Raw genomic sequence first — 25,576 nt, 5'->3', positions numbered from 1 at the left:
AATCATTATATAATCTATAATTTTGTAATAAAGTAATTTTTTAAAATATTTTTATTGCCTATTAAAAAAAGAAACATACTAATAAAAACCATAATCTCTTGACATGTTTTTCAATTAATAGTTGTATATACTAAAAGAACTTTTCTAAATTCGCTATTAACTGTGTTTGTATTTTTTAAATTTTATTGATCTACACAATTATTTTATTTATTTAATATTAAATTTTATTTAATAAAGTGATAGCTAAAATATGATAAATTAAACTACGGATATTTAACATCTATATATATAGTTGATGGTTTTATTGTGACCGGGTCCACCATAAACCGGGGGTATAAAGGTACAGAACGGAGGTAGGAAAATAGTAGTATTAATATACGGCGCGCTAAGCCCAAGATAGTACGTACAAAGCCCGAGATATTGGCCGAGAATTGCGGCCCAAATAATAAATAAATAGTACAAGCTATAGCCTAGGGAATGGACTAAGAATAATACTATAACTACTAGGAATCAAACCCTGGTATATAGGTTGAAGGTTAGGAACCCATACCACTGGACTAGGGGGGATTAAGTGATTCCCGAGGTCATGTCTTAAAGGGAGGGAAGGGTGCCTTATATAGTGTAGAGGCTCTTCTGGATTGTTGACAAGTGTACGTCATCGGATGACCTTCCCTATCTATCCTCCACGTGTCCCTACATGCCCTGGTTTCTTTACCCACGTCTTCACCTTCTCACCCACCATCAATACCACCCCTCCTTTCCCCATACTACCAACCCCCGCGATAGGGGGGTGCGCTGGGGTGCATGGTCCCCTCTAGCCACACCATGCCACGGAGAGATCAGTGGGCTCACCTTGTTGGTCATGTGTCATCCAATAGGGTCCAATCACTACCCCTTCCATATCTCCATGCCACGACCTCGAACCTGCACCAACCCAAACTACCACCCCTGCCAGTGGGGGTGCCATTGGTACTTCAGTGGATACTTGGACCCTGCTAGCCACGCTACTTCATGGGGAGTCCGATGGACTAATCTTGCTAGCCATACACTAGCCGGCAGGTCCAATTACCAACCCCCTTAATGTCATGCCATACCGCACCACTCTACACACAGCAATGCACCACAGCTCCCTACCTCAAGAAGAGGGGGCGTGAGTGGCACGCTCGACGCCATACTAGGGGCGTGAGGCACGCCTCAGCCGCCCGGGGCCAGCTCCCCAACCGACGTGGCCACCCAGGTCAGCGGCACCCCCCATGCAGTACCCTAGAGATGGGGGTGTAGGTAGGGTGCGCGAGGGCGCACCGTACATGCTGGACACACTTCTTTATTTCCATAGCCCAATAGTCTTCCAGTATTCTTGTTGGGCCAGCATCTTAGCAATACAAATAGACACCTCGCTTGGGGCCAAGACCTTCCAGATGAAATGGGCCCCCGGGTACCCATATCCCCATCAATAGTATATATCTCACTAATGAACGTGTAAGAATTGTTTGATACAATGTAATAGATTTAGTTTTGTAAAATATTTTTAAAATGCTAATAATAGCATAGAATGCTCTATCTTCATATAAACTTTCCAAATGTTTTGTACTCAATAAGATTATCAAATATAACACATATACACACCTTTAGGCCTGTACATATTGTTTGAGTTGTTATGCCATGGACTCGGGTCCACGTTGCAAGGCGGATCAAAGTCTATGTTCAAATTTTAAAATTTTATGTTCACAATTTTAGAACTATATATTCATAATTTTTAACTTTATATTCACAATTTTGTTATATAAATTCAAAAGTATAATCCTGCAGAATTTTCAAGACTCAAATACCATTAAATCGGTAATTAAAACAAGGGAAAATATCTTCTTCTTCTTCTTTCCTTAATTATATACTTATACCATTTTCTTTCTCTCAATTATTAATGTATACATATTTATCTCTCAAATCTACTATACTAATAAGAGCCAAAGAGAGTTAGGGCTAAAATGGGTAGAAAAAATGGCGGTCAAATTATTTAATCAAATGGATGGTTCAGATGAATTATTTAATCAAATAGATGGTTAAGATAATTCGGATTAATATTATTCATAGAGATTACCTAATTTAACCTTACTTTTATGATTATCCGTTAAGTTTTCCGTTAAATATTCTCTTCTCCATTAATATTCCGTTAACTTTTAACTTACCCATTAATTCTTATAAGAAATGTCTTAGGTTCGAACCTCATCTCAATCAAATTTGACATAATTAAGTTTCTCAATCTATTTACTCTTATTAAATTAAATAAATTAGTAGCTACAACAAAAAATGATACATATGTATTTTTTTAATTTAGAATTATGTGTCTACAATACCTTTATTTAAAAAAATTATTCACTATCAAAAAATTAAATTAAATAAGAGAAATAATTTCATTAGTTATATTGTCTTTATTTTCTCTCATGCAAATATTCTTTACATTCAAATTTATCAATTGATATTCATTATATTGTCCATTGTCTTATTTTTACAATATCTTGTAATTAAATATCAAAGTTATAGTACAAACTAATGTTATATATTTATTTACCAAGTATTTTATTAATACTATGAAAAAAAATTTAAAATAATTTGAAGCTAATTATATTAACTACTTGGGGATTGGTTGACAAAGAGAGTACTCAAATAACCCAACAAATTGAAGCAAAATCGCTCTATTTTACTCTTATTGAATTAAATAAATTAGTAGTTACACCAAAAAATGATACATATGTATTTCTTTAATACAATGAAAAAAAAAATTAAAAAAGAATAGTTTGAAACCAATCATATTAACTACTTGGGGGATTTGTTTGACAATGAAATTACTCAAATAACTCATTACCCAGCAAATTGAAGCGAGAAACTACCTTTTTAATATCTTTAGAATATATAATATTTTAAATTTTCAAATTTTTATTAATTTATTTAATCTTTTTTCTTAAACTATGAATTTCTTTATCCACAATAACTCATTTAACAATAATGGTTGAACCAAATGAACCCCAAACAGAACACCTAAAGGAAAGTCCATATCTCCTATATCATAATCTCATTGCATGACGTTGTCATCTATGCTACCAACAATAACCGAATTGCAAATAACACACTACCAACAAAAAGGAAGAGAACAAATAGTAAAGATGAAGACAATGACAATGTTACTCAAAAGAGAATTAAGAACACTTAGAAAAATTCAAATGAAAAGTAATATTTATTTAGACTATCATTTTTAGACCAAATATTTAGACTATCGGTTTTACAAGGTTGCAAACATTTATTTTAGTAATAATTATAATGAAGTTTCTATATTATCTTGGATTCATATACTTTGAGTTAGATATTTAAATAAAAAAATTCGACATTCAATTATCCATGTATAAACTTCTCCTATGTAATCTTGCATTGATATACTTTCAAATATTTATTTAAATATAAACATTGGGCATTAACTCATTCGCGCAATGCGCGTATAAAACTAGTATTTTAAAAAGTGTCAATTGTACTTTCCCCGTTACATATATTTTTGAATTGTTAAAATAATGACAAAATAGATATTTCATGTGTTTTTATTCTCTGACAAATTATTACTTATATATGAAATCATAATGAATGCAAACGCGAAAAAAAAACAATTTACAAATATAATTATTATAATGTTAACCTAATTTAGTAACATAATTGAGATTTAAACATAATCAGCTTATTATTACTAAATTTGTGTTTAGGTTTTAAATTTGTTAATATTTTCACATATAAGTAATAATTTGTTAGAGAATGGAATTGAATTGAAATACATATTTTACCTTTATTTTGTAACACCCTAAAAACCTATTTAATATGGAAGGAGAAAAATCACCACTTCTTTTTTTAGTACTATTAACTCTGTTACAACTTACAATGTAGTACTCAAACTCATGATCTCCCATATGAGAGACTCACTTCATTCTACTAAACCACAAGGTCATCAACAAAAATTACCACTTTTAAAACAACAAAGGAAAAGCGTCAAATATGCCATCAAACTTTTACTATTAGTGCAATTTGACCCCCAAATAAAAAAAAAAAGTTTGCAATTAAATCATCTAACTATATAAATTTGTGCAAGTAACATTTATAGTAGGTAAAATCAATAAAATCTTTTTTTTTAATCTAACGTGGACGGATGAGGCAACATCCTCCCTTGTCTAGGTCGTCGACAAACGAAGGAGGGGGTAGTCTCATCCGTTCAAGTTGCCGATGGATGGAAGAGGCAACTTTGCCTCCTCCTCCACCAGATCTATAGAGAAGGTGCAACCATGCTTCCTCCTCCATCAAGGTCGACGAAGAAGGAGACAATTGCCACATGTTCTGCATAAATATGAGGAGGAGGCATGGCATCTTTTTCCTTTATTGATTACTCAATCTGTCCCATTTTATCTGTCCTACTTACTATTCATTGGTCAAACTAACTCGTTTTTCTTTGTTTATTTGCTTTAGTATTTTTTACTTATTTTTAAATTTGATTTTTTGTGTTTAATAGTACTTTTAGGTAGTTTCTAAATATATAAATTTTGTATATTAATATTAAACTTAATATTATGAAAAATTGGATTGGAAATAACTTCAGTCAAACCTCGTTAATCGAACCAGACACATAAAATGAGACGAATGGAGTATTATTTAGGGAAAAAAAAAAGTGAGAATAAAGAAAGATGGAATACGGAGGAGGAGGGCCTCCTCCATCCATAATTACAAGAGGCAGCCTTGCCTCCTCCATCTATAATTACAGTGGAGACAGTCTTGCCTCCTCGTTTGGCGGGGGAGGCAACAGTCTCCTATTATTATTATTATTATATTAATTTTTTTAAAGAAATTTAAAATAAAAGTATTTTATTTTGTAGGAACATGTCATAAAAAATTGTGATTAAAAATATGTTGTTTACGAATGCCAATTGCACCCTTTTGATAACATTAAATTGTTTAATTGTATACTTTTTTTTATTCGATGGTCTAATTGCACGAATAGCAACAGTTTAATGACCTATTTAACATTTTTTTCAATAATTAAATGAACAAATAGGGTACATAAATAATTCATAGGAAAAATATCAAGGCAAAAGGGTCAAATAAGCCCATGTACTATCATTGATTGTTCATTTAGCACCATGAATTAAAATATGGTCCATCTAGGTCATTATACTCCTAATTATTTTTCATCTAGCATTTTTAGCCTATTTCTAACAAGTAACCCATCTAATTTGATGACATGGAAAAATAAAATTAGAAAAAATGATGACATGTTATTTATATGGATGTTTTGGATGATTTCTACCATATTTCATTAATGAAAAAAATAATTTCTTGCAATGAAATAGGGTATAAATAAAAATTGTTATATAAAGTTTTAACTACTTGAGTGTATGTATAGCGGGGTATTCACTATCGTCCGACAATGAGATTTCATAGAAATCGATATATGAAAAATTAAATTATTTTTATAATAACTTAAGTTATATTGTATTGGGTAAATTTTATTTTATTTTAAAAATAAATTAATATTTTTGGATTTTTGGATAATTGAATAACTTAAGATATTGTATTTTTGTATGATTTCTTGGAAAGAAATACGGCAGAAATCAAAGTTGCTATATAAAGTTTCAACTACAGTGTACTGTGTATTGTATAGCGCGGTGTACTGTATATGTATAGCGGGGTATTCAGTGTCGTTCGACAATGAAATTCAATGAAAATTGATATATAAAAATTAAATTATTTTTTAAAAAATAATAAAATTTACCCAATATAATATCTTAATAAGTTATTATATTTAATTTTAATATATCGATTTTCATGGAATTTCATTGCCGAACAACTTTGAATATCCCACTATACATATACAGTCGTGCAGTACACTGTAATTAAAACATTATATAACAACTTTGATTTGTACCCTATTTCATTGCAAGAAATCATTTTCTTCATTAATGAAATAGGGTAAAATCATCCAAAACATCCATATAAATAACAAGTCATCATTTTTTATTATTTTATTTTTCCATGTCAACAAATTAGATGGGTTACTGGTTATAAATGGGCTAAAAATGCTAGATGAAAAATAATTAGGAGTATAATAACTTAGATGAATCATATTTTAGTTCATGGTGCTAGATGAACAATCAGTGTTAGTACATAGGTCTATTTGACCCTTTTGCCAAATATCAATTTTCTCTTAAAACAAATAAAGCAAAATAATTAATGGAAAAAACTCAAATTGCCTGCGCAAGTAAAACACAGCAATAAAGTCCTCGTAGCTCTCACCATCTTCCACCCTCGGCAAAATGTCTTCTTAATTTATATATCTTCTCAGTGTAAATATACAAATTTGATTTGATAACTGTACTAATAGAAAGGAGAGACAATGATTTGATAGTGTCAGATACTCAATGGGATCAGCCTTGATCTAACGTTTAAGATGTCCCAAGCTGATGTCAATTACAGGTTTATCTTCTTCCCCGTATTTCTCATCCAGAGCTTCTCTTTTTCTCTTCAGGTTTTCTATTTTCAGCTCGATTTTAATCTCAATTGAATTGGATTATTGATTTTCACCCAAGGTTTTATTTGTATGAAAGTATGAATGTTTGATTGTTGGAATGTTGTTGTTATAGTTGATTAGTTGTTTTACTCTTATCAATTTGATTGTTTTCTTATGTTACTGGCAATTTTGATTTTTTTTTTTGTTTTGTTTCCAGTTTGTAATTGAGTCTGGATTTTCATTATTGTGTTCTCCCACCCTTGGTTATTCGATTGCTGTGATTATACAAATTAGAATCATATTATCTGCTAGAAGAGTACTTGTGTTTCTAGCAAGGGTGCTGAATTTGAAGAAGTAATAATGCTACTGCCAAGATGGTGTTTTCTCTTCACCTATGAATTTGATTGTTTTCTTATGCTACTAGCCAGGGTTTTGGATTGTATTTTATTTGCTGGGCAATGAACAAATGCAATGCTTTTTGAGAAGTTAATTTTATAGGTTCTGTGGTTGTGTGTGGCAAAGATCACATTGCATCTTACAGCTTGCTTATTGTCACTTTGTTGGTATCAGTTTTTGTGATTCCGCAAGATGTTTTTTCGGTGATTGCACCAAAATACAATATATATTTAGTGGCTCTATCTTTCATAGTCATCATACAAAGAATAGATTCTGTATATGTATACTAGTCCTAGAGAAATGGGATTATGGGATTATTATCACCCTATCCCTGATTCTTAACCTGAAAACAAGGTAACACAGCAAACCCCCACCCCCAAAAGCATTGCATCATTGTTTTAGATTTTGCTATGGTGTTACCACCTATACAAACGATATCTTTTAACTAGACCAGTAGTCATTTGTGTGAAGCAAGAGTAGAGAAAGGCACATAAGTCATTTGTTTTAGTAAGAAACAGTGTTGACAAGTCTGAAATGGTACCGTTTTGTAAAAGAGACAACTTTACACTACCCACTTGGGGTGACACACGGAGCAATTTGAAGAATACATTCTCAAATTCCATTTAGCATCTCTTTGACAACTCCGTTTCTAGGAGGTACATAGAGGAATTTCATGATTGACGTAGTATAATTCATGAATTCTCCAAAGTTAATAATTCATAGAGAGATCACAATATCACACACTAGAACAGGAAGATAAAACCGTCCAATATGAACTAGGCTTCCAAGTCAATACACTTGCAAGTTTTAAAGTAAAGTAAATATCATGCTTGTTTGGTACCACGTTAGTTTTACTGCACTACTCTTTAGTTGAGAGCCTACTCATTAATAATGAGTCATTAAGAACAAATTTGGGAGAGCTTTAATATGTTATTGAGTGCATGCTATTTTCATAAGCAAATTATAAACACGATATCCTATTTGAGGTTCAACTTTCACAATTTTGTAATTTTTGTTCTTCCTTGTATATCCTAGGCGTCTTTTAGGCGGGCGGCTAACTAGGCGCCCTCGGCGCTCAACTCGGCCGAGTCAGCACCCAACTCGGCCAACTCGGCGCCCAACTCGGCCAACCCTAATTTGATAAAACCCCCCAAAAAAGAAGAAGAAGTCCAAAGCATCGAGCATCACCCTCTCCACAACCGCAAAGCCTTAGCGTCGTCGTCGTCCAGCCATCTAATCCTCGCCGTCACAACAGCCACAGGCCTCCTCAGCTTCATCGTCTGCTTGTCGTCATAGTCGCTACACGGTGCCTCATCATTGTTTGTCACCGCTGGCCTCGCCTACAACTCGTCAGTTGCTCCTCTTATAAAATGCCTTGGCTGAATGCAGTTCTAGAACACTGTCTTCTACTTTTGATTTATATTTATTGTCTTTGCCTCTCTGGAACACTGCCTTCTATTTTTTTTTTAATTACTAGTGCGCTTAGGTGCTAGGCGCCCCCAAGCGCCTGACTAGTCCCTTTTGCAACATTGTCTATTGTGTATACTCTATAGAAACTTTGTTTTGAGCCCATTCTTAGGAAGCTTCAATATATGTTACAAAGAGATGGCAACGAAATGGCTTCTTATAGGAATGTGTTAATGTTGTATTTATTTTTTCCTTTTAAATGGGTCGAGTTTGGATTTGAATATTGGGTGAATTATTTAATATTCAGTTTGGATATATATATCTGTGGGTAGTGCATTAAGCTGTACTTTAATTGTATACACAATGTTGGTATTCAAGATATTCCGGTTAAGGTGAGCTTATTTCATTTTCTCCGTTGTTATTTGTTCTAACCTCGAGTATAAATTAAAGATGATACTCAACTTTCTTTCTTTATTGATGCCTAATTGCCTTTAGCTTAAAGGACATCTTTTTATTGTGAACTAATTTGCTATTGTGCTCATTATTGCAGCTGTGGCTCTTGCGGATATCATCTCAACTTAGTATCTTCTAACCGTGTAACTACTGGAATTGGTTCTGAGTATAGTAAAAAGATTAAGAAAGGTTTTATCCCCTTTACGTCCATTGACCTCAGTCGGTATACTCAAGTTGATGAAGTAAATTGTTTTCCTATTTCTTTGGGCCGAAATCGTTCAAAAACAAAACTGCTTTGTCGGAATTGTGGAGTTATAATTGGTTATGGGTATGGAGACTCTTCTGCTCTATGTGGTTTTCACTCACCTAGCGCAACTAGCCCATCCTTCAAAAAGATTATGATAAAGATCCGAGCTTTACAGCCTTTAGAGGAATGCTAATTTCAGCAAAAATGGAAAATAGTTCTATGGACTGCTCTACTACCATCTTGCAACTTCCTGATGATTGCTTACATTTGATTTTTCAACACCTTGATTGTAGTTGTGACCGTGAATCATTTGGCCTGACCTGCCACCGTTGGCTACAGATTCAAAATTCATGCCGAAGATCCTTGCAGTTCCATTGTTCACTCAATCTGCTCAATATTTCCTCATTATCTCAATCCACTAGCCCAAGCATTAGTGCCTTCCATTTGTTTAAGTTACTAAACCGTTTTCAGCAGCTGCAATCATTGTCTTTGTCTGGCTGTACCGATCTCCCCGATTCTGGTTTAACACAGTTGCAGTATCATGGTTCGAAGTTGCATAGTCTGAACCTTGACTGTTGTTTTGGAATTACTGCTGATGGGCTTGCCTTGGTTGCTTCGGGCTGTTCTTCCTTGACTATTCTCAGTCTTTACCGGTGTAATGTAACTGATTCCGGGTTAGAGACCTTGTCTAAATCTTGCCTGGCGTTGGAAGATCTGAATCTTGCGTATTGTTCCCTTGTTTCTGATGCTGGCGTGAGGGCCATTTCTCAAAACTGCCGTCAGCTTCGGGCTATCAGAATATCGTATTGTAAAGCTGTTAGTGGCATTGGATTTCAAGGCTGTTCCCAAACGCTAGCTTATGTAGAAGCTGATTCCTGCAAGCTCGAACCAGATGGCATACGGTGTGTTCTGAGCGGGGGTGGGCTTGAGTATCTGAGTGTGTTGAACCTGAGCTGGAATATTTGTGGGGATGGTCTGACCGCCATTGGTTCTGGATTTGCCTTGAGGCTGAGAGTGCTCAACTTCCGTTTCTGCAGAACCATTGGTGATGCCACGATCGTGATGATTGCAAGAGGCTGTCCACTGCTTCAAGAATGGAACCTATCACTCTGTCATGAGGTCAGAATACTGGGGTGGAGAGCTGTTGGATCAAACTGCCCTAACTTGAAGACACTCCATGTAAACCGATGTCGCAATCTATGCGACCAGGGATTGCGGGCTCTCAGAAATGGCTGCAAACGACTCTCGACCTTGTATATCATGCGCTGTGCCCGCCTGAGTTCTACTGCAATCGAGATCTTTAAGCTTTCTAGAGGGGATGTGGAGATCATTGAAGATGAAATAGCATGCATTGCACCAAAGCAGGCCTTCAGGTTTTAATAGGAAGAGAATAAATTACATTAAGATTATTACATAATGGACTTGAGATTTAAGCTTAGTTTAGCTTGCCAGAAAGTTTCCAGTTGGAGCATAGTTGAATGTTTCAATGGAGTTGGTAATTCACATTATTTTCTGTTACCATAATTGCACTCATTTTAGCCTATGGCTAGCAATTTCTGGTTAAAACTTATAGCTTCAGTACAGATGTGGAACTATGATTATATGATATGTTTTCTTTCTTTAGTTTCTTACATATTTTGCTTTCAATCTTACTAATTTCACATAATCTTAACAATTTTCACGACGCTTCTTACATATTTTGCTTCCATCTCACTGGTTTCGTGTAATCCATCTTACTGGTTTCGTGTAATTTCAATGATCTTCACAACTTAAAAGGAAATTTAAAGGTTTACACTTGATGTTCTACCGTTGATTTCTTAACGACAAGTGAGACTTTATCTCCTACCGTTAATTTCTTAACGACAAGTGAGACTTTATCTCCTAAAGGAGAAAATAACAATGCTCTTGTATTTTCGACATTGCCACTTGCTATCTCACTATCGAAATACAGCTCAAATTTATCTTACTGGCACTCACTTTCAAGATATAACTCAAATTTACTTCATTGGTAATTTCATTATATAGCAAATTTACTTTAGTTGTAATATCAGTGTGTAAGATTGGATATAAGATTTTATTCTTACTAGGAGAAGTGTATAAAATTAACAACACCAAGAGAAAAGTGTGTATAAAATTGACCAAATTGTTACACTAGTTTACAACGCAACTCAAGATTAGGGTGCAATTAATTATCCTTAACTAAACCTTATCTCAAATCAAGTTGGATCAGATGCAATTTAGTTTCATTTCAATAATTATTTCAGGAAGAGCCATTGCCAAGTTGCTATAATCTAAATCACAATTTCAGTGTTCACAAGATAACACATTTTAAAGCTATAGTAAATAATTCATAAATAGCAAAACAACATTATTCTGTCTTCACCCTTTTTGCTTAGGGTGTTGTAGGACACAACAAATTTTGATCTACAATAACCATGTTTCTAACAACAAAGACCAGTTCTCATCCAAATGAACATATATGTATATATATATAGAGAGAGGGCATTCATGATTTAAGCTACTGGTAAGGCAACAACAGCAGTATGGCTGTTCCACTCCATACAGAAAGCAACATCACATTTGTCTGTCCTCTTGCTTTCGGGCAGACTGACCTCAAAATGACTGCGCAGGTCAAAACAGAAGTGATGCGTCCAAGTAAAGTCCTCAACTATTCGGGTTATTACCCCAAACATTATCCCAGCCTCCAGTGGGACCAGCCTTAGGTCCCTCGATGAAATTTTGATTCCCATGAGGATTGCGAGGACCGGGGAGCCCTTCAGCTCCAGGGTGATGAACTTTCTTAGGCTTTGTTTTAACTCCTAGTATTCTCAGCACAAATGCAGCTAGCTCCCCATACAATAACCCCGAACGATCAAACAACTGCAAACATTACCCACAATCCATGAAGCCATTGAACTGGTTAGTATTAAGCAACTATACAGACTCGCAATTCCAAATAAAAACCAATTCACAGAGGTTTCAAATTGGAAATAGAGAACCCTTAAGACGAAAGAAACATGTATATCTGCAAACTGGTACCTGAAGTAATGCAGTCATAAACATGTGGAATGCCTGGGTATTCTGGTCTATCAGGATTGCAACCCTGCCAAAGAAAGTAACAACACCTTGCATCTGCAATTGTAGCCAAGAACAGATAATCAAATGAGTACAAAAAGTCCAGACACATTATATACAGGGCCAAATGATTTTGCAGTCTACTCCTTTATACTGGATGGTGGAGGATGGGGAACTAGAAAATGTCAAGAGCATCTTTTGAAAGTATTCACAACCAAATAAACAAAAAAAAAAAAAACTGGATATTTATTGATCCCATTAAAATTGCCACCTAATTTACACGCAGAATTGCAACATCATATTCCCACTTGTCAAGCTGCCTGCACGCCTGGAAAATATTTTTTCTGGAAAATGAGTCATTTTCCAGAAAACATTTTCATTTCCAGTGTTTGGTTGCATTCTAAAAAACTGTCTTGGTATGTTTGGTTCATTTTCCGAAAAATGAGCAGAATTGTATAATTAAACATTTTAATTGTTTTGTTTAGAATATAACATTTATAATAATAATAATATAAATAGTGGCAGTATGGTGGTGGTGGTGGTAGTGGTAGTGGTGTTATTTTTTATATAATAATAATAATAATAATAATAAGTGGGGGTGGTGGTGGTTGTGGTGGCGGCGGTGGTGTGTTAACGGTGGTTGCGGTGGTGGTGGTGTGGTGGCAGTGGTTGCGATGGTAGTGTGGTGGCGGTGGTTGCGGTGGTGTTGGTGTGGAAATTGAAAAATGACTTCCCCAAAATAGATGGGAAGTCATTTTCCAATAAAATGAGGGTAATTTCCTTTTGACCAAACACTGGAAACCTAGAAAATGATTCCCAAGTTTCCAAACACACCCCTAATGTATTGCAAAGAAAAAAAGAGGAAAAGGTGAATAACAACATAAACCTCCTTAAGATGGACCTCAATTGTCTAACAAATTGACATAAACAAAAGAGAAAGGAATTTTAGGACAAATGCAAGCAAATCAGACTATTTGGTAAAAATTATTTAACATGAAAGTAGTATGCAATAGGTAATTAACAAGAAATTGGTATATCCTTGACCATTGACAAAGCAAAGACAAACAAAATGAATTCCTTCTCAGACTGTAGAGACTTACCACCCGCATCAAGGAAACCCAGAAGCCTGGTGGAGATGAAGGGGCGCCAAATGGATTGTTTGGATCTTGCTCTCCATATGGCCCCCCCATGCCCATGCCCATACCCATACCCATACCATAACCACCCATTTGGCCTCCCAAACCACTGTTGTACATTCCCCCACCATACATGCCACCTCCATATAATCCACCATAACCCCCTCTATACATGTTGTTACCATACAACCCACCACCGTACATGCCGCCTGATCCATATGAACTATACGTTCCCGTTCCATAACCAGAATTGTAGTTTAAACCTGAACCATAACCTGTTCATGAGACAATAAGAAAGTTCTTATAAGGCAAATCAATAAGATCTATGCAATGCCATTACAGCAAAGGCGCAAGTGCAACCTACAATTCTGGAATTAAACAAACTGATCAAAATAGAGAATGAAATTTGGAAGATAAGGATATGAGCTTATTATTTCACCACAAATTCAATAATTAATCAGACTTCTAAAAACAAATAGTTAGAGGTCCAATACCTTAATAGAAAAAATAAATAAAAATACCAACGCAGATGACATAGTATAAGAAATAAGACTACAGATGGTCTTCAAAAACTGGCTAGGTTTTCACTCTACACATTTATAACAAGTTTTATTCCATAATGTTGAAAAATAAAGAGTTAAGTTTATCTATAGGGTTGTGTCTGTTTATGAATAGGTGTCAGTTTTACTTACAGTTATGTGTTTGTATATATATATGTACTATGTTTCTTTGTTAGAAACACAGAGATAATATAGAATCATATATTTTCTATATCTTTCAAGTCTTATATACATTTTCCATTCCTTGATTCTTCACTTTGCTTCCGCCTAACTGACGGGTGGTTGTTATTCTCCACCCGCCAGGCCATTCCATCTTCCAAATTCAACACATAACATGAGCAGACTATATCTTCTAGAAACAACATTTTAGTAAGGTGTCCCCATTTTTAGTAGCTGGTGATACAAAAATTTAGGTGAGTTAAAAATGAATGCATTTGATGTACTATTAACAAAATGAAGAAATATTACTTCCGCCAACAATCCAACCAATTGGATATGGATTGAACCAAATGTATCACAAAGCATATAGGTACTAGATGATAATACTCCTTATCAAACACCATATTCAATGGATAAAAATGTAGACTTTTTAATGAAAGGATCCCTAGATAATGGACTTCCAAGCAAATGGGAAGAAAGGAAAAAATAAAATAATAATAATAATAAATGAGCAGGCTGATACCTCCATAGGTGCTGCCATATTGTTGCTGCTGCTCCCAAGGCCGGGAAGGTACGGGCCGAGCAACTGCGTTTCTGTTAACAGCTGTATTCCTGTCAGCTGCTGTGACAATTTCACCGGGATTAGCTGTTCCTGACGCCTCCACTACATCACTTGTGTTGCCTGGAGAGGAGGGTTTAAAGGGTGCAGGACCAGAAGATGACCCAGCTCTTTCCCAAGGTTTTGGTGGAGAGCCACCACCTGCTATTAAAGGGGAATCAACTTCAAGTACCAGTCAATTATATCAAAATAGAAAGGAAATGGAAGGCCCGAAAGAGAATGTCAGAAAATAATCCTAAGAAGACAGGATGAAACTTGTGAAAATTTTCACACCCTGCAATTGTAGATCATTCATAAACTTGTGACTTGCAATGTCAAAACAAATTCCCAGTATACAGTGATCTTAAGCCAATTAGCTCAAATAATCATATGGCTGTAGCCTGTAGGCTCATATATCAAACAAATCCCAACATACAATGACCTTGTGCTAATTAGCTCAATTCTTTATAAGGAACTAAAGCCAATTATCTAACATTTCTGGGGAAAACACACACACAACAGATCGTCAAATCGATTACCAAAGAAAACTGATGGCTTCTCACATGTGTTTAGCGTCCTTAGCTGAATATTCTAAATCCTCACAACTAGTATATTCCCATCATAACCTTTAAAAAAATAATAAAAAATAAAAAGCAAGTATAATCAACGCTCCAAACTTCACCCTGATTCACTAAATTAAACAATTCCATTATTCTACTGCCAAACAAACAAGAAATTTCTCGAATTTTTTCAGTTTCCTCCATCAGTACATCGCGGTGAACCTTAGGCTTATTCACCAGCAGAAACATACAGAAAACGAACTCCCACATAACAACAACCATTCATTCCGGAAATACAAAAACTACTAGAACCGAACACAATTAATTGGATGCGATTTAAGAAGAAACGACTAGGGATACAAATCAATTTCTACCGACCTGATGATTGCGGATTATTCTCCATAAAACAAAGCGGCAGCGCTCGCGGATCGCCGGCTCACAACCACCGCTACACGGCAAGAGGAGAAGCGAAAAGTTTTTCCCTTTATCGGGAAAAAATGAAAATGATGAATTCTTCCTTGCCAGGAAAATTCGTTGAATCCTTTGACGATTTTCTCTATGACGATTTTGTCCCTCTACCGTATCCACGCGGGGATATACTCCTGTGTAGTCATTTTACACGCGGATCGCGAGGACCGAAGAGGGAGGTTCGGGCCATCTGGGATCGCTCGTTACGGGCCTGAGCTCGGGAAGGCCCTTTGATTGCGAGCTCGGCCCGACGTTATCCAAATGCCTTCGCATTTTTAATCTTGTCTGTTTGTCTATTCCCATAATACCCTCTGGAGACCAATTAATAAATTCTATAGAAAACCTCAATTAATAATATATTATGATGATTTATGATTAACGTTTATTAATTAGAGTTGTATAACATCAACTCTTTTTCTTTTCCTTTAAAAAAAAAACAAATTGCCAAGTATCTTATGCTCATATGACATGTAGTGACTTTCTCATATAAGAATGATATTGAGCCTCAGTAAAAGTATTGTTAACTCTTTGTGCTACAACCGATTGAAAAAATATGTATAAATAAATTCTATAATTAATAAGTCAGCATAACTTTAAAAAAAATAAAACAAATTCATTAATTAACGAATGCGAACACAATTAAATTCAATATTGAATTACAAGTAGTAGGATATGAATATTTTTCAGGGTCACGATGATCTCTGAATAAGTTTCAAAGATTTCTAAGATATTAAATGAGAGTTCATATTTATAGTTGTATGATATGAATATTTTTTATATGACAAATACCTTGTAATTTGATAGCATCATAAACAATGTCTCACGTTTTAATGCCAACTCAATCAAGGGTGACATAATTTGTTGAATATATATTATAGATAGGTTAGAGTGTACTAAAAAAATATTAATATTTTTAAACTCTTTTTTATATTATCTAATTAAAAAATTATATAATACAAGTATTATTCAAAATGTATTCAAATATATTAATATTGAAAAATAATCATCTTTCAAAATTTTCAGTGTTTACAACGAATATTCAAATACATCAAGAAACAACATAATAATATAGTGAAATGCCATACCACTCTAAATAGTTTGACATATAATCAATCTCTCTAGTCGGAAAGGAGGATAACTCGATTTACATATTGTTTATCAAATATAAACTTCATATTCAAAAAATCCATTACTTGTTTTTAAATGTTGTGAATAACTCTCTCATTTTTTTTATGATGTATGTGATACTAATGCCAATAAATTATATGCAACTATGTATAATGTCTCTTATTATATTTATTATAATTAATTACTTTTTATTTATCCTATACAATATACATATGTAGTGTTATATTGGCATTGTGATTGCACTCAAACTAAACAAGAATAACTTATTTGACTTACAATATTATTGTATTGTTGAAATTATATATATACTAGAAAATTTATTCCACTTCATGGGTGATCAGTTGATTCCTAAATGATAAATTATGGGCCCTCCATTATCTTATAGACATCTTGGGAATAAATGAGTGAAGCCATTGATTAAACAACAAGAGAGTTACGAAATAAACAGGAAAAAAAAATCATAAGAGATTCTTACTCTGATACCATGTAAGGGGAACAGTAATGAATAATTATCAGACTATAAATAGTGTACAAAGGAGGAGAAGTAGCAGGATGTTACAATAAAAGCTAATATACGGTAATACATTTAGAACAGATAAATGAATATCGAAAGTATCAAACACATATAGGCTTAACACCTCCAGTATCTTATAGAGATATTGGGGATGAATGAATTTCACCTTTTGTGGACAATAAAATTTCCTTCCGCCAAATTCCATTTACGTGATTTGTCATACTATGATTCATCATACTACCTATATATACATATTCTCATGCATGCTTTCTTGTTTTGTTGTATTATGCAATGTTCACATTGTTGACTATAACTAAACCTGCTATCTATGCGATTTATAATAATTGTTCACACCTTAACCAATTGCCATACACCCATAATCACTTTACCATGCACGGTGCACCCACATCAATTGCTCATAAGCAATCGCCAACTACTATTTGTCTGAATAGATCCGCCCAATAATTCATTATTCAAATTAGTTAGTCATGCACCCTAATCACTCATTATCTAAATTGAATGGCTATGCACCATAGCCTCTCTCAATCTCTTCACTTGATTACTTCGTCGATTCAAAAATCAAATCTCATACATTACAGGCCTATTTAATATTATCTCGAGGAGACGATGATACAAGGAACCTCAATGATCTATTGGATGACATAATCGGAAAACTCAAAAAAAAAATTAAAAAATACACTGATAAAAAAATAAAAAATATCACACATCTAACTATTATTAAAACCTCTAATTAGTTAACTACCTAATTAATACATGATCCTATTAACACCATAAAAAATTATGTATAAGTTTATTAAATAAATGATAGTATAAGCTGGGGATGGAAAGGGAATTGGTGGGCGGCTTTGAGTCTTTGACCACCCAAGTCGCCAACAGTCTAGTACTCTAGTCCCTAAAGATTCCGCTTCATAGTTTCGAGTCAGCTCCTTTTCGCATTACCAAAAGAATTTTCCTAATTCGTACGAGTTCGTAGATTTTTCTCATCATCTTCTTCGCTTTTGGCTCAATCCAAGAAAAATTTCGCTCATACGATGACAAATTCTCGCTCTTCAAGGCTGAGATTAGCTCCAAGTCCGTGAAATAAACGTTTCACTGAAGAGTATTGACAAGAGGAAGCTGAATTTGAGTGTTTCTTTTGGAAGATTTTGTTTTTTTGGTGTTAATTGATTTGGTTTTGGATGGCTGCAAGTGCGGACACGGCGGCCGGGAACGGAAATGGTAATAGCAACGGCCAGGAAGGGACGGGAAACGCGAATGGCGCCACCAGCAACGGCGTCTCTGTACCGGAAAATTCGGTGTTGGGGGCTACGCAGGCCGCGCTCCGCCACAACCCTGGCATCTCCGTGGAATGGACTCCGGAGGAACAGTCTATATTGGAAGAATTGCTCGCAACGTAAGTCCTTTTCTCTTCTTTATCTGATTTCTAACTTCTTGAATTTCGGCGTGGCCATGTGATCTGATATCCTCTGCTGGATTTGCTGAACTGTGAATTTTGTTTTGGTAACGTTTTGAATTCCTGTTGCGTGAAAGAATTGTTTGGGATTTCAACTAGATCAGCCATGGAAAAGAAGAAAATTCTTTCTTTGGGCTCTTGTATCTTCATTTGGTCCTATTGAAAGGGAAATAAGGAAAATTAGGGAAAAAATCTGAAGGTGTTAAGATTCTTCAATAACATCAAAAGATTCTTTTTTATTTTTCCTTAATTAAATGGATAAATAATTGCCTTGTGTTTATCCTAGAACTGGGAAACAGATAGAAATATGCCTTTTAGTTATACCTCTTGCTTTTGGAGTCACTATCCAATGTCTCACTGTATTTATGCTTGTTTTTTGTTAATTGACATCTCACCTTGTGGAACATGCTACTTTTATTCAGAGTGTATTTGCATTATAGACAGTGAGCTGATTCTGTACTGTGCCTTTTGCAGATATGGTAAGGAAAACAACATAGTCCGTTATGCAAAAATTGCTATGCAGTTAAATGATAAGACTGTTCGGGATGTAGCGCTGAGATGTAGATGGATGACCGTAAGTTTTTGATTTCCTGTTGGTTTTGTTCGACCTTTCAGTTAATATTTATCCACTATCAAGCTATTTTGACGCACAAGTTGAATGATCAGCCACTGGATTCTCTTGAGCCTGAGTCCTAAGTGGAACGGATAATTGGGGAATTGGATGAGTTTAGATACTACAAGCAGCAAGTGAAATTAATTGATGGAACAGACTTTTATCTTGTTAATATTTTCCTCTAATAAATCCATAAAAGGCCCGTGTAAATGTCTATTGAGTGTACAATTTATAGTACTAGCATGTGGGTATATTGCTTTCCTACATGATTGAAAATTTTGTAGATCATTGCAATCCTTGACCATGCAAACACAATTTTTAAGCTCATGTTTGCACCATTTATTTCCATTGTAATGGCATCTCCCATTTTAAATGACTTGTGTTCTGCTAAAAATGTATGCTTCTGCCTTCTTTGCATAGTACTTTGAGTAGATGGTAGGATTGTTGTGATCAAAACGCATGAGGCAAAACTGTAGATTAGTATTTTACTAGTCAATTAATTTCTCAAGACGCTATTACAAGTAGAGAAATGATTCACAACCCTATTTTGGAGTTAAGGGCTGTTATATCAATAATGGTTATAAGTTTCACCTAAATGTTTCCTCTGTTTTTTTTTGGTTGTTGCAGAAAAAGGAAAACAGCAAGCGGAGAAAAGAAGATCATTCAAGGAAAAATAAAGACAAAAAGGTACTAAGTCTGTAATACAGGAAATGGTCTGTCAAGATTTGCAAGTGGCTCACTTCTCTTTCACTTGACTTTTCAGGAAAAGATAACTGAGTCTATGCCAAAATCTTCACATGTTGCAAATCGTACAAATGGCCCTTTCTATGCTCAATCTACTACGCCCATGGACAATGATGATGGTATATCCTACAAAGGTATGTTGTTCTTGCATTTTGAATTTGAATTTTGAAAAAAATTGTAGAAGAATGATTTCTGGCAATTAGTGAAGGAAAACAGGTCAAATACGCCATTGAGCTAGATGTGAAAATGCACTTGAGCCACTGAATCTTTAAAAAAAAATGCAATTAGACCACTGAACATTTTAAAACCGTGCAATTTTTCCAAATAGCCAATGTATTATGTGGAATTGTGGAAATAAATTCCTACATATAGCAATTTTTTCATTTTTTTCTTTCTTTCTTCATCCTCCCTAAGACTTCATTGACATCAACCCAGCAATATGGAACTTAGATCCTTCTCACTGCTGAGTCTGGTTTCTCCGTCTTATATCATTAAGATGGTTGCTTGCCATTTCAAATCAACACGGTTTCTTCATCTCTGATCTGTGATGAAGCTGTCTCAGATCAAGATGGTTGCTGCGTGCCAAATCTGAGATGAAGCCATCTCAGGTGGTTGACCCCCCTCCTAGCTTTGTGGATTCCATTTTGGGTTCTGATCCTTGTCCACCTAAACAACATGAACACCTTGCAAAATCATTTCAAAGCATGGTTGAAAAAATAGCTAGGCGCTCCTCGGGCGCTTGGGGGCGCCTAGCGCCTAGGCACCTGTGTGTATATATATATATATATATTTAAGTTTGTTTATTTTTTAAGACTTTTAATTGTAAACTATTTAGTACTTTAATAGTTAATACTAAAATATTAAATATTAACCTAAAAAAAATCTAGAGTTTGAACAATTTAGGGTTATTTTGCTCAAAATGATGTTGTTTTGAGTGAAATAACCATTTAAAAAGGAAGGGAACAATAGCTAATTGGCCGACTAGGTGACCTAGCCGGTGCCTAGGAGGCCTAGGCGGCCACCTAGACCACCAATTATGGTGATACGCTAGGCGGCCGGCCAGCGCCTAAGCGCCGATTAATCGGTTCCTAGGTGGGATTTTTGCAACACTGTTTCAGAGAGTAGATCTCAAAGCAATACGATACTCAGTTTTCATCACCACAGTTAGCTAAGCACAGCAAATTAGTATTGAAGATTCCATTTGTTGAAGTTCAATGGTTATACAATTGACTTTGTCCGATTAATTCTAATCAACTTGTGAGGAAATGGGCTATATGGTATATAATCAACACATTTAGTGTGCTTTTCCTAGTTGGTGTACTTAAATATGTACCATTTAGGATTAACTGAAATAGCATTTTACTCTACTGGGATGTAGAATGCATCTGAATATTATAATGTTTGTTATATTGGGATTTATTTCATTCTTCAGAAATTCTTAGTCTTTGATTAATTTTTGCCTGAAACTTGAAATTTTCCATAGTTGATCTGTATTTCTTTTTAAATAAATCAATCACCACTTCATTCTTAAATTGCCATATCTTTATGAAAATTTAAAAGAATAGTTAAGTCTTCTTGTTGTATTTGTGTGACTGTTTTTGGGGAGCGATGATTCAAAATATCACTTTAGATACCTTTCTGTCTGATATTAGTTCCTAATTCATTCTTACACTCATTGCATTTTGTCATTTGCAGCAATTGGTGGCCCCGCTGGACAGCTCCTTGAACAAACTGCCCATGCCTTGGATCAGATTTCTACAAACTTTGCTTCTTTCAAGGTTAGTATGGAGCACCTCTCTAGTTAGTAAAAGCTAAGTGTTAAAATACCTGTCTCAGCAAACCTGATTGCTGGATTTTGTACAGTGAATAAGATCTTTCGTGGAAACAGAAATCTTGGTTTCTGTTATATTTCAAACTAGTATGGATTTTGTGCCGCACTGCGTTGCAAAATATGATTGAATTTTGAAGCTTTCTTTTCTAAATTGTACCTTCCCGAGTGCACATATTGCCTACTGCCTCATCTGCAGTTGTTGTGCTCCGACTGTTGATGCTAAATTTACTGTACTGACAATTCAAATTTACAGAGCATTGTCTTTTTCTTTTGCTTTTTCGTTCTTTTTTTTTTTTTTTTTTNTTTTTTTTTTTTTTTTTTTTTTCAAAGTTGATGGTACTTAAATTTTCTCTTACTCTATTTCCATGCAGATACATGAGAACATCGGTCTTTTCTGCCAGGCTCGAAATAATATCGTCTCGATCTTAAATGAGTACGTCAAATATTTACTCTGCCCCTTTTGTCATCTTTGCTTTCAACATAATCCATATCTTTAACTGAAATCACTATTGAATAAGGTCACGTCTCTTTTGACACTCCAGAAAGGTAACAGTGACAGTAGCTGCAGCCTGCTGTGTTTAGAATATTCACCTTTTTTTCTTGACAAATTTTCAAAAAATTCAAATTAATTATGCAATGGTATTTAACCACTAAAACAAGTAATTCTGGTGTATGAATCCTGTGCTTAACCTTCTGCCATATATTTCCTGTAATTCTCAAGATTGCTATTAATTCAGTACTCTGAACAAGGTGTTAGAATGTGTGGTTATTAAGAGTTCATGGCCGTGTTTCTACTTTCTATGAATGCCATTACGTTACACTGGCCTCTCTCCAAATAGGCAGATTGTTGTTTTTCTCTATATAGGGCTTAAACAGCAGGAATAGAAGAGAGCGGATGTTTTTAAGAAATCCCGAGAATGAAAGTTGTTAGAATGGGAATTGGTTTGCTTGCTATTTGCTAAAACAATATATAGCATCTGCCCATTTGAAAATATCAACGAGGCATCACATTAGAGTCAATCTGTACTTGGCACCATCGTAGTTCATGCACTTGGATTTACGTTTTTTGTCACCATTGCATTGTGTTACTAAGTCGCCCCAATCTAACCTGTATATACTGCAGTATGAACGATATGCCGGAGATAATGAAGCAGATGCCACCTCTCCCCGTGAAGCTGAACGACGAGCTTGCCAGCACACTTCTTCCGCAGCCACCCTTGCCAAAGCAGGCTTGAGATCCCGGTTGCTGTCGCGGTGCTAACTAATCATGTTTCTGACTATTTTGCCCTCAAGCTCAGACCCTCAGATTATATAATTAGATAGCAACATAAGCTGCAGCCCTGTACCTCAGTTGGAATTTTGCTTTGAATATTCTTTGGTTTTTAATTTTTTTTTTTGGGTAATTTTTTAAGCTTTCTTTTGTAATGTTCCTGCTGTGGTACTCAGTTTTCTTCCTCCTTTTGTTGGGTTTGGTTGATTAAAGTATAGGATTAGGTTGTTTAGTACTTTGAATGTGGCATTGTCAATAGAGGGTAGTTGTGTCCAAAGGATTCTTGATTTCTGTAAATAATATTTAGAAAAAAAGAATATCTCCATTAAATATTATGCTTGTTTGACTTGTTCTTTTTTGCTTTCATCTGGTTAAGCAATGAAAATCATAATTAAAGATAAAAAAACAATTGTCAAAGGCATGAATATTGCCTGAATTCAAAATAATAAGTTATTGATACATTTGAAGATAACCATGTCAATTATCATATTTGCGTGGCATAATTATCTTGTTTGACTGAAAAAACTAATCATCTTGTGAATTGCTTTGTATTTGAATACAGCTTAACTATTCAATCAACTCGAGTCAAATTTAGTTCATACGCTTTGCTTTGTTAGCAGTCAACTCACGTTAAAATAAGTTCATAAGCTTTGCTTTGCTAGCAGTCGCAAGGTGAGACACAATTTAATTGGTGTTTTTTTTTCCTCCACTGAGGCCGGCAAGGTGAGACACAATTTAATTGGTGTTTTTTTTTCCTCCACTGAGGCCGGGACACCGGATGCCACTAGACCACAAGGTCTTTGACAAAATAAGTTAATAAGCTTCTCTTTGCTAATAGTCACAAAATGTGGCATAACTCAAAGCAAAATAGCTTAATAACTTTTGCTATACTATCAGGAATAAAAGAAAAAGGCCAAACAAAGAGGAATTGTTCACGTCAGGAGGAGAAAAGAGTATAGTGTATATTGAATGGTTTGAGTAAAATTATATTCTTTTATCGTGGTTAGTGTTATTTAAACAATAAATTAGTTGGCCAATCGATTTTTTTGAAAGATCTAGCTAGAATACCCTTAAATGAAGATTAGTATTATTTAAAAAAAAAAAAAATTAGTTGGTGAGCCGATCTTTTTGAAAGATCTAGAATGCTATTAAATGAAAGTTTGATCATAACATATTTATTACTGATACTGTAAAATACGGGCACCAAGGAAAACTGAAAAATACGATCTTTTATTGGTTCAAGGATCCAAACCCGGTTACAAGTTAATAAGTGCTCAAAAGGCTCGGCAGGTCGGCTGTGGGCTTTCCTACTGTCCGAGCTCTCTTTAAGTCTTAGTCTAGAAACAGCCAAAAGATCATCTCCCCTCATAAATGCGCTATTTATAAGGGAGAAAAGTGCGGGTGCCGGGCCTCCGGCATGGCGGGGACGTGGCGCACATGTGTCCGCCCCACCCCGCACCCATGCAGGAAAGAGCACGTGTCAGTCGTGGGCATGCCACGTTGTGGACGGGTCGGGGCACTGTTCGGCTCGTGACCTCCGAGCTGACCACAGTCATCCCGACCTTCCGGTCTCCCGACCGTAACCCCTTCCGACCGGATCTGGAGTGTATCCGACCAGTTCCGGAGTATATTTACTATCAATTACCAAGATGAATCATTTAAATCTTATTCTTAGTAAATTCTATTTGAATTTTAGATAGATAAACATACAATATAGTATCTCAAAACTATAATTTTATTTGGAGTGCAACTACACGTCTTCATCATGGCCTGTTTGAAATTAAATTCTCTTTGCCACTGCTATGATGCTTTCTTGTTTCACAAATTATACCGTGAACCATGGTCTATATTGTAAGGTTAATCATTGATATATGTTACGGAGTATTTTAACTATATTGTATCTTTCTTTATTGTATTGCAGATTTTTTTAAGATAATATTAAGTGTTGCCACATTTATTTAAAATAAATCAACTTTTTTATTTTATTACTATGCTAGCGTATTTTTTATTCCATTTTAAAACAATTACAGTGATTATAAAAGTATTAAGTCATAAATTTCTTTATAAAATAATTTTGGAGATTAGGGTAAATATGAAGCAAAATAAATCATGCATGGGGGTGCAACACTAAACCACTAAAGTCAATACAATAGACAAATGTTCTACCATAGATCAATTTAAGAATAATGTTTGATGATGCTCTTTTCTCACATCAAATTATTGAAAACATCAAAGTGTCTAATCATCCACACCCATCAATTAAGTTGGCCAAGAGAATCTCAACATACAACTCATCTAATTAATCAATCAGAACAAAATTTATAACTTCACTTCCTTGGTAATCACAGGATGTTATATACCGAGTATGTTCCAAATGTACACGCACTTACAGAACTGCAATCCCACGACTA

General features: G+C 34.9%; 4 protein-coding genes across 7 annotated transcripts; 3 read left to right on the top strand and 1 right to left on the bottom strand.

The window, feature by feature from the left end:
* Positions 1-6,292: 6,292 nt before the first annotated feature.
* On the top strand, positions 6,293-9,247 carry LOC116004845 (uncharacterized protein At4g08330, chloroplastic-like). 3 transcript variants are annotated; one of them, XR_004094851.1, is made up of 3 exons: positions 6,293-6,498; positions 7,964-8,277; positions 8,886-9,012. XR_004094851.1 is itself a non-coding variant. In XM_031245024.1 (2 exons), the coding sequence occupies exons 1-2, from the start codon at positions 6,473-6,475 to the stop codon at positions 9,226-9,228; spliced, it is 369 nt and encodes a 122-aa protein (XP_031100884.1). In that variant the 5' UTR covers positions 6,293-6,472; the 3' UTR covers positions 9,229-9,247. The 3 variants fall into 3 exon arrangements, 1 of the variants encoding a protein (XP_031100884.1); XR_004094852.1 differs by having other exon boundaries at positions 7,964-8,727; positions 8,886-8,989; XM_031245024.1 differs by lacking the exon at positions 7,964-8,277 and having other exon boundaries at positions 8,886-9,247.
* Positions 9,230-10,668, top strand: LOC116004844 (F-box/LRR-repeat protein 12). The gene has a single exon (XM_031245023.1). The coding sequence runs from the start codon at positions 9,240-9,242 to the stop codon at positions 10,413-10,415; it is 1,176 nt and encodes a 391-aa protein (XP_031100883.1). The 5' UTR covers positions 9,230-9,239; the 3' UTR covers positions 10,416-10,668.
* A 677-nt stretch (positions 10,669-11,345) lies between these two features.
* Positions 11,346-15,666, bottom strand: LOC116005089 (peroxisomal membrane protein 13). 2 transcript variants are annotated; one of them, XM_031245325.1, is made up of 5 exons: positions 15,502-15,666; positions 14,489-14,728; positions 13,211-13,521; positions 12,075-12,167; positions 11,346-11,915 (listed from the first exon to the last, which is right to left on the bottom strand). In XM_031245325.1, exons 1-5 carry the CDS (start codon positions 15,524-15,526, stop codon positions 11,700-11,702), a joined length of 885 nt encoding a protein of 294 aa, XP_031101185.1. In that variant the 5' UTR covers positions 15,527-15,666; the 3' UTR covers positions 11,346-11,699. The 2 variants fall into 2 exon arrangements, with proteins under 2 accessions (XP_031101185.1, XP_031101187.1); XM_031245327.1 differs by having other exon boundaries at positions 14,489-14,725; positions 15,502-15,665.
* Positions 15,667-18,106: 2,440 nt separating this feature from the next.
* LOC116003598 lies at positions 18,107-23,513 on the top strand. The gene is made up of 7 exons (XM_031243495.1): positions 18,107-18,647; positions 19,182-19,281; positions 19,948-20,007; positions 20,084-20,198; positions 21,760-21,842; positions 22,267-22,328; positions 23,019-23,513. The coding sequence occupies exons 1-7, from the start codon at positions 18,433-18,435 to the stop codon at positions 23,128-23,130; spliced, it is 747 nt and encodes a 248-aa protein (XP_031099355.1). The 5' UTR covers positions 18,107-18,432; the 3' UTR covers positions 23,131-23,513.
* Positions 23,514-25,576: the final 2,063 nt, after the last annotated feature.

Source organism: Ipomoea triloba, chromosome 14 (assembly GCF_003576645.1).
Source record: "Ipomoea triloba cultivar NCNSP0323 chromosome 14, ASM357664v1".
Taxonomy (NCBI): Eukaryota; Viridiplantae; Streptophyta; class Magnoliopsida; order Solanales; family Convolvulaceae; genus Ipomoea; species Ipomoea triloba.
Note: the sequence above shows the minus strand (reverse complement) of the source record. Positions and strands in the feature narration are given on the sequence as shown.

Excerpts from the sequence above, each read along its gene's own strand:
- LOC116003598 (XM_031243495.1), top strand. The coding sequence starts at position 18,433 with ATGGCTGCAAGTGCGGACACGGCGGCCGGGAACGGAAATGGTAATAGC. Across the intron at positions 20,008-20,083 it reads GGAAAAATAAAGACAAAAAG|GAAAAGATAACTGAGTCTAT; the intron begins GTACTAAGTCTG and ends TTGACTTTTCAG. Across the intron at positions 20,199-21,759 it reads TGATGGTATATCCTACAAAG|CAATTGGTGGCCCCGCTGGA; the intron begins GTATGTTGTTCT and ends TGTCATTTGCAG.
- LOC116005089 (XM_031245325.1), bottom strand. The coding sequence starts at position 15,526 with ATGGAGAATAATCCGCAATCATCAG. Across the intron at positions 14,729-15,501 it reads GAATAATCCGCAATCATCAG|CAGGTGGTGGCTCTCCACCA; the intron begins GTCGGTAGAAAT and ends CCCCTTTAATAG. Across the intron at positions 13,522-14,488 it reads ATATGGCAGCACCTATGGAG|GTTATGGTTCAGGTTTAAAC; the intron begins GTATCAGCCTGC and ends TCTCATGAACAG.
- LOC116004845 (XM_031245024.1), top strand. The coding sequence starts at position 6,473 with ATGTCCCAAGCTGATGTCAATTACAG. Across the intron at positions 6,499-8,885 it reads CAAGCTGATGTCAATTACAG|CTGTGGCTCTTGCGGATATC; the intron begins GTTTATCTTCTT and ends TCATTATTGCAG.
- LOC116004844 (XM_031245023.1), top strand. The coding sequence starts at position 9,240 with ATGGAAAATAGTTCTATGGACTGCTCTACTACCATCTTGCAACTTCCT.